This window comes from Podarcis gaigeae, assembly GCF_964106915.1.
Source record: "Podarcis gaigeae genome assembly, chromosome: Z".
In the NCBI taxonomy this organism is placed as follows: Eukaryota; Metazoa; Chordata; class Lepidosauria; order Squamata; family Lacertidae; genus Podarcis; species Podarcis gaigeae.
In genome coordinates, this window is record NC_139691.1 from 3009235 (window position 1) to 3017597 (window position 8363).

The 8363-nt window shown below is 47.1% G+C and overlaps 1 protein-coding gene across 7 annotated transcripts in view; it reads left to right on the forward strand.

Moving 5' to 3' along the window:
* GLT6D1 (glycosyltransferase 6 domain containing 1) overlaps positions 1-2284 on the forward strand; it is a 47767-nt gene extending 45483 nt beyond the window's left edge. For all 7 annotated transcript variants that reach the window (XM_083721863.1, XM_083721862.1, XM_083721864.1 and 4 more), the window contains exon 8: positions 16-2284. In XM_083721863.1, the coding sequence (XP_083577989.1) occupies positions 16-709 (694 nt within the window). In that variant the 3' untranslated portion in view covers positions 710-2284. The remainder of the gene's footprint in view (positions 1-15) is intronic.
* The last annotated feature ends 6079 nt before the right edge of the window (positions 2285-8363 follow it).

The following is an 8363-nucleotide window of genomic DNA, read 5'->3' on the forward strand; positions in this document are numbered from 1 at the left end:
CTCTCCATTCCCCAGGTACCTAGACAAATACTTGAAGAACTTCTTGACTTCTGCAAATGCTTTCTTCATGACTGGGCACAATGTGATCTTCTACATCATGGTGGACGACCTCACCAAAGTGCCTCTTATTGAGCTGGGGCCCCTGCGGGTGCTGAAAGTCTTCCAGGTGAAAAGGGAGAGCCGGTGGCAAGACATCAGCATGATGCGGATGAAGGTGATTGGGGACCTAATCGAGAGCCACATCCGCCACGAGGTGGACTTCCTCTTCTGCATGGATGTTGACCAGGTCTTCCAGAGTGACTATGGGGTGGAGACCCTTGATGAGTCTGTGGCCCAGCTCCATGCTTGGTTTTACAATGCAGACAATACTGCGTTCACTTATGAGAGGCGTCCTGAGTCGGCTGCGTACATCCCCTATGGGGAAGGGGACTACTATTACCATGGGGCCATATTTGGGGGGACCCCACTGCGTGTTCTGAACCTCACCCGTCAATGCTATCAAGGCATCAAGGAGGACAAGGAACACAACTTTGAGGCGGTGTGGCATGACGAAAGCCACCTGAACAAATATTACCTCCTCAACAAACCAACCAAGGTGTTATCCCCTGAGTACTGCTGGGATTATAAAATTGGCATCCCCAGCGCCATAAGAAATGTCAAGTTATCCTGGATGCCCAAAGAATATGGTGAAGTTAGAAGTAACTTATGACTCCGCGGCCCTCCTCAAATCACACCGGCAGGGGTCGATGAACTGTTTCGGTCGCAGAACCGTTTGAGCATTTCAACTCTCGTCCTCTGCAGGAAGGAGAGAAAACTCTGCCAAAATATTTTAGTTCACTAAACTGTGACGCTCTCTCAGCTCTTCTCTATAGATTCCTTGGAAGGCTTGTAGGAACCAGATGTCGGAAGAGCCTTTTGTGAACAGGTTGTTGATTTGGTTGCTGATCTTTTGCTCTCAGGAAATGCTGTTGGTGTTGGGAACATTTGTGGAAGCAGCACACAGCTATGTGCCAAGCTAGGATCCCTCCACAGTGGCACGGTGACATCAGAGAGGTTGGCAAGATGGTTGTTGTATTCCTTGGATGTGCAAAGAAGGGAGAGTTGGAACCGCTAAGGGGTCAGGAGGGTAGCAGTAAGTGGGGGAGGGGTGGCGTCATCGAGGCCATGAGGTTGCAGGAAAGCTGGTGCAAACGCAGAAGTGTCCCTGAGAATGTCAGAACGTGTGTGTTTTTAAACAAAGATTTTTGAATGACGGTCTAAATCTTGCCTTCCTAATTGTTTTGTTTTGTTTTCCTCCCAAATGAGAATCACTGTACAGACAACATAAACCTCAGTGGGGGCAATGTGAGGGTGGGTATCACTTTATTAATACCAATTTGGGGTTTTTTTGCTACCAAAGAACAGGTTCATGTCGTCATTTGTTTTTAAAAACAAAGAAACATGTTTCCTTAGCTGCCGTCCAGTGGTTGAAAGCTCCCTCATTTTGCTACATTTGTTCTCTTCTTCACGTATATCATTTCCCCACCTTAAATCTTGTTTTTGCTGCTGCCCATGGTGGTTTCAATTGCTACAACATCTTTCCCTCGCCGGCGGGTGCTGTCTTACGAGGTTCCGGACAGGGAGTTGTTCTGGGGCATTGTGGAAGGCCGTAAAGGTGGCATCTCCCACAGCCCACCACTTTTTGCAGCAGTTGCTATGTCATGTCCCCGCACACAACCTCGTGGAATGATGCCCTGTTGGTGCACTGTGGATAAGGAACATGGCAGCCACAGGGGCAATTGCTGAGAAGATCTGTGTTAGAAGAAGAGGAGGAGTTTGGATTTGATATCCCGCCTTTCACTCCCTTTAAGGAGTCTCAAAGCGGCTAACATTCTCCTTTACCTTCCTCCCCAACAAACACTCTGTGAGGCAAGTGGGGCTGAAAGACTTCAGAGAAGTGTGACTGGCCCAAGGTCACCCAGCAGCTGCATGTGGAGGAGCGGGGAAGCGAACCCGGTTCACCAGATTACGAGTCCACCGCTCTTAACCACTACACCACACTGGCTCACAGTTAGTACCACTGCTGCCTGAGAGGTAAACTCTCCCGCTCCCCACAACCATCATTGCGGTGCTCCCCAACGCAGCCTGATTGCGATTCCCATTTGTATCCTGTTTCTTCCTTTGTGTACTTCTTTTTGCTGCGAAAATGGAAGCCCTTCCACACAGCCAAAGGTGATTGTTTTGTTAATTTATTTGGTTGCAAATGATCCTGAGATAATAAATGCAAATCCTTATTTTATCAAAATCTTATGTGTTTGTGCTGGGAGTTGCATCCTGGAGGAAGATGTCTGTATAATGTGCCACAGGGATATTAGCTGGGTTGGGTTTTTGCCTGGGGGTGGGGAAATTGTTTTTATTGTTGCTGCTGCTATTTCTGAGCACTACCCCAGTTTCCAAGCAATGCAAGATTCCAGGCATGATTCCAGGCAGGGTCCAGTTTCCTTGGAATGAGGGACAACTATTATGTGCCTTTAGGATATATGGTTCATTTACTCATATACACACAAATGAACACATGTTCATTTACACCGCCTTCTGGCGGTTCCCTCCCTGCGAGAAGCCAAGTTACAGGGAACCAGGCAGAGGGCCTTCTCAGTAGTGGCACCCGCCCTGTGGAACGCCCTCCCACCAGATGTCAAAGAGAAGAACAACTACCAGACATTTAGAAGACATCTGAAGGCAGCCCTGTTTAGGAAAGCTTTTAATGTTTAACGGACTACTGTATTTTAATACTTTGTTGGAAGCTGCCCAGAGTGGCTGGGGAAACCCAGGGTATAAATAATAATATTTTATTATTGTTGTTGTTGTTGTTGTTGTTGTTGTTGTTGTTATACATCCTGAGCCTGAGATGGAGGGGCTCACATCATCAACACCTGAGAAGCTCTTGCTCCTCCCATAGTCATGGCCTTGGATTCCATTGGAAATCCTGCACTGCTGTCACTCTCTGGCTTCTTCCTGCTTCTAGCACACACACGTACACAGGCTGTTGCCCTTCTCACTAGCAGCCAAGGGAGGGAGGAGGCTCACCCATTTGCCCTTTGGAACAAAACCAATTCTACTAAAAACAGTACTTAAGAAGGAACTACAGCCACTAGTTCACAGAGAGACTTGCATGGAATGCATAGCTTGGCTATGGAATCCTCCATTAGATCTTAGCCCTTGCTGGATCCATGACCCCAGGGATTAGAAGGGACTCAGGCATCATCATGCTGATTAACCCTCCGCTTCTGCCACCATGCAAACTCACATTATGATTAGAATGAATTAGCTCCCTTTCACCCTAAGGTCCTAGGGCAGTTTGCATTATTAGAGCACAATATTAAAAATGGTTTAAAACAACTCACAATCACAGATATCCTAAAAATATCTCAAGTTTCAAAAGGCCAGGGTAATGAGGTTCATCTTCAGCATTCACCGGAAGCTCTACAATGAAGGGACCAGGCACAACTCTCTGAGACAGGTGTTCCATAATTTCACAGCCACAGAGAGAACCTTCTCCTGGGCCACCAACCCCCAAGCTTCTGAAGGTGAAGGAACAAACCAAAGGGCTCCTTGTGCTGGTCTTAGTACCCAAGGGCAGCAGGCAGCCTTCCAGATATCTGCGGTCTGAGTCATTCAGTGCTTTAAATGCTAATGAGCAGCTTGAATTGGCCCTGGAAACAAAATGGTGACCAGTGCAGCTGTTCCAAACAGATCTAGAGATCTAAGCAGAACCCCAGCCAATAATCTGGCTGCTGCATTTTAGACCAACTGAAGTTTCCAATTCATCTTCAAGGGCACCCCACGGAAAGTGCATTGCAGTAATCTAACCTGAAAGTTACCAGAGCATGCAGTACAGTTGCCAATTCAGCTCTGTCCAAATGGGGCCAAATCAGGATTATGCATTTAAAATAAAATAAAAAAACCCTACAGACCCCATTCTGGTGCTAATCCAGCACACAGAAAATCTAGCATTGAAGGATGAGTCTTCAGGGATACGGCAAACGGATTTCCTTTTTTTAGCCGAATGTAATAAAGCATTATGGGGGAGGGATGAGGTTAACAGCATGGAAAACTAATAAAATGCTATCATTAGAAATCTAAAGCATTGATTCTTGATGCACAGCTGAGAAACCCTAATTATATTGTAATAACGTGGATCAACAATGCTAAACCTGAGCAGCAGCAGCAGCAAGTGATTTGGGCTTCGAGAACGAAAGGGTGAGAGATGCTCAAATAAATGGAAACTCAATTATATAGTCCTGGGCTAGTCCTGGGCTTGGACCCATCCACTCAGCCTCCTTCTAGGACAGGGTGGGCCTCTGCCATCACGGAAGCTTAGCCCCCATTCCACGGGAACAGAGGAGCCCCACTGTGCAGATGGGGAGCCCTGTCCCTATGCTATCAGCCACAAACAAGGAAATGCTTCTGGCCCTTCAGCAGGTAGAACCCCAAACCACTCTGACCTACTCCAGCCACTGGGTGCTTTCCAACCTTGCAAGGTCTGTGCTCATCTTTGTAAAGGAATCATTCGCTTTTCCATGGGTCTCTGGGTCAGGGGATTAGCCTAGCCTCATGAAATATACTCAGAGTCGCAAACTGATTTCATGCTCTTTATTCAGCTCATAGTGGTGAGGAGGAATGAATGAATGTCCCCTCAAAGTATCTGCTTTATATACATTATTTACACAATGGGCTGCACATGATTGGCTAATTCTGGAATTTTACTGTAAGCCAATCAGGTTGTGGATTCACTTCTATCTGGAGCATGATTGGGTGGTTCCTGCCAACCAATCATACTGCTGCATTGTTCTAAGACCAATCAGACTGCTGCATTCTGAATCCTATTGTTCTAGGACCAATCAGACTGCTGCCTTTTGGATCCTATTGTTCTAGGACCAATCAGACTGCTGCAGTTTGGATCCTATTCAATTCAGTACATAACACCTCAGTGGCTATCAAGCCTGGTACCATTTCCACATGGCTCTGCATTGTGGGTGCACATTGGATATCTCCTTATGGGATGGTGTGAGTTCCAGTATCTCGATGCTGTCCTCCCAGCTGATGATGCAGCCACATTTGGCACACTGCAGAGTGCACAGTCCTGGCCTCTCTACCTCAAAACAGGTCTTTGAGAGCTGGTGTCAGGGTGCTGTTAGCGGCTCCCAGCCCATGAAATGATAAAGACAAGGAAAAGTTACTTACAGTAATTTTTTATTTCAAAATTTACACAGAGATGCTATAGATCCCATCCTCTTGAATAATGGCGTTGTCCTGTGTGAATGTGCCCCCCCCCACTTCCTCATTCATCATCCAATAGCTAGGAAAAGTCTTAGATATCTGGTGGTATAAATTACCCCAAAGTTGAATAAGTTGTATCAGTTTAATTATAGTACGGTTTGGAAAGCTCTAAATATGGATATAAAACATTGGAATAAACGAAGACTCTCCATTATAGACAAACTAGTTGCATTGAAAACAATAATTGTACCTCCATTTCTTTTCTTCCAGACTTGGGTGAATGCCTGAGATGGAGGAAGACCCAGGAACCTAGCCCTAAAGGAATCCAACAAAGCCCACCCACCCGTGGGAAGCAAGACAGGGGAGACCTGGCCATAAAGGGGATAGGCATACCTAACCCCCCAAAAGAGAACCCCCTAAGAAGCCCAAGAAGGAAGCCCCAAAAGTAGAGAAAGGGGGCATCTGAGGCATCCGAGGGAACAAAATAACCCTGGAGGAAAGACCTAAAAAACACTCCAAAAGCTTATTTCGGCTGATGCCCCCTCCCCAGCCCCCCTCCTTCCCGAAGCCATAAGCCCAATTTGGGCAGAGGCTGGCACCCCTCTCCCTGCTCACCCATGTGGATTACCCCAGCTGTTAGCAGGAACATCTGGCTCGCATCCACATGGGTGGGCCCCCTCTCTCACCTTTCCCTCCCCACCCACTGGAGACCCCTGCCCAGCATTGGTGGCAGGGGTCCCACCCTGGCTGACCCACCACCTTTGCCCTTCATATTGCCAGACACCCAGCCCTCTGAAGTAACACCTCCAGGAAACCTCTCAGCTTTGACACAGAAGGAAGGATGTCTCTAAAAGATCCCAATATTTCCATATAAGGGAGTTACTCTGAACCCTTGATAATTTTGGTGGTTCCTTTCTCAACCTTTCCAGGTGTCAGGGGTGGCCACAGGAGCAGGAATGGTGGAGACCGCCTCCCCACCCTGACCCTTTCAGGGAAGAGGAAGAGGTACACAGTATAGATACAATAGTGGCTTGTGGTAGGTCCTCCTGCTATTGGATAATGCCCTAGTGTCTGGTTGATCCCATGGGGAAGAAACTTCCCCCATCTTCTCCCTCTTCTTGTCTCTTCCATGGATGAATAGCCCTGCCCTGCTGCTGCTGCCATAACAGATTCTGTCTGTCAAGATGCTCTGCTATTCCCCTTCTTTTCATGGTAAACATGAGGGTGATTCCCACCCCCCACTCTGTGGTCCTCAAACGCACCCGTGCTCAGTGTTAATTCGGGTCAGCATCCCATCCTGGGAGCCCCTGGAACTGGCGTCACATGAGCCTGTTTCCTGCTGTCACCATGGTGACCTCCAAGATTCAAACTGGCCAGAGAATGTTATGATGCAAAAGGCAGTTGGCCAGAACTGAAGGTGCCAGGATAGAAAAAATGTCCGTTGGGGAAGAGTAACTGACATTATGACAAGTTTGAGTGGCAACAAGCTCTACTATATGCTCTTCCCCTGGTTGGCATCCCCCAAATTTGACCGGGTTAATCTGGACACCTAGCAAACTCACAGGCCCCGACTAAACCTGACACCTGTTAAACTCACCTGTTTCTATAATTTGGTGAGATAGGGATTACAACAGCAACAAAGATCATTATTCCTCTAAAGAACAATTGCTATTTCAGGCTCTCAAACAAGAGCAGAACCTAACCAAACAGCTTTTGGTTCTGGATCAATGTGGCTCCTTTATGGATATTTACTTATTTATCTACTGTTTTCCCTCCCAAGCTGATGTTTTGTGTTGTTGTTCCCTGGAAATTCTTGGTTTGTAAGCTGCTTTAGACAAGCGCAATGTAGTACCAAAAATAAATATGCGATCTTGAAAGAGCCTCAGACTTTATCTGAGGCACATCTAGTGAAAGATACATTCAAGACTAAGTCCCACTGAAGGCCATTGAAATGGCCTTAGTCATGGCTTATCTAAACCCCATGGGGGGTACTGGGACCTTGACTAATGGGTGGAGGGTGCCCAGTGGCTTTTGAAGGGAATCTGCTTTTCTCCTTAAGTTATCCAAAGATTTCATCCATTCCCCAGCTATAAATCCTTACCTTCTCAGCTGGCTTCTCTGCTGCAATGAAGCAGAGAATGAAGCAGAACAGGTGAACATCTAGATGGCACAATTTCCCAACTGCCATGTTGATAAGAATGCTGACAGAAAACACACAAATATCTAAACTAAGAGCACCTCTCATGCTTCTTACTGACCAAGCATCCGGTAAGAAATGAGCAACGGAATAGCGATGATGCAAACCTGTTTCCTGCTGTCTCTATGGTAACCCTGTGGAATGTGAGGAAGGGGCTAGGAGAATATTAGAATGTAATCATGAAAGGTGGAAGAGCAGCCCAGGGATGAGAAAAGGGTGATCAGTTCACCCTTCCTGGTTGGCCATTCATCTTCATGGGCTCCCTACACATTTTTAAACATGGTCATCTGAATTTTCCTTTGGAGATTGTTACTACCTTCCATGGAGATGATGTTGGAGAAAGAGAATTGCACTCTGGAGATGGCCAGCCGAGAGGAAGTTGTAGGAAGTCTCAGACCATACGGTTTCTGCCTTTGTAACTTATCCCCACGATATCAAAATAAGCTCCAATGGACAAGAAAGGAAGACTCAAGAGCAGCAGGTGCAGACCCTAGATCACTCCAAGCAGGCTTGGGAAGGCACAGCGCATAGAACAATTCCTGCCCTCCCCAGAGGAGGAGGAGACGAGTGGTGGTGATAGGTGTCTCCCAACTGAGGGGAACAGAGGCAGCAATGTGCAGAGGAAACAGGATGCGCCAGAAGGGGTCTTCCAGGTGCAAAGATTGACGATGTGGAGGAGAAGTTGCCAAGTGTTATCAAGCCCACTGAGCACTACCCCTTCCTTCAGATTCATGTGGGTACAAATGATACTGCCACACACAGTCTTTAACATATAGCAAGGGACTATGAGACTCTGCACATGGAGCTGAAGAGCTTTGGGGCATAGGTGGTCTTTTCATCACTCCTTCCTGTTGAAGGTTGTGGCCCAGGAAGAGAGAGGGAAATACTTAAGGTAAACCACTGGCTG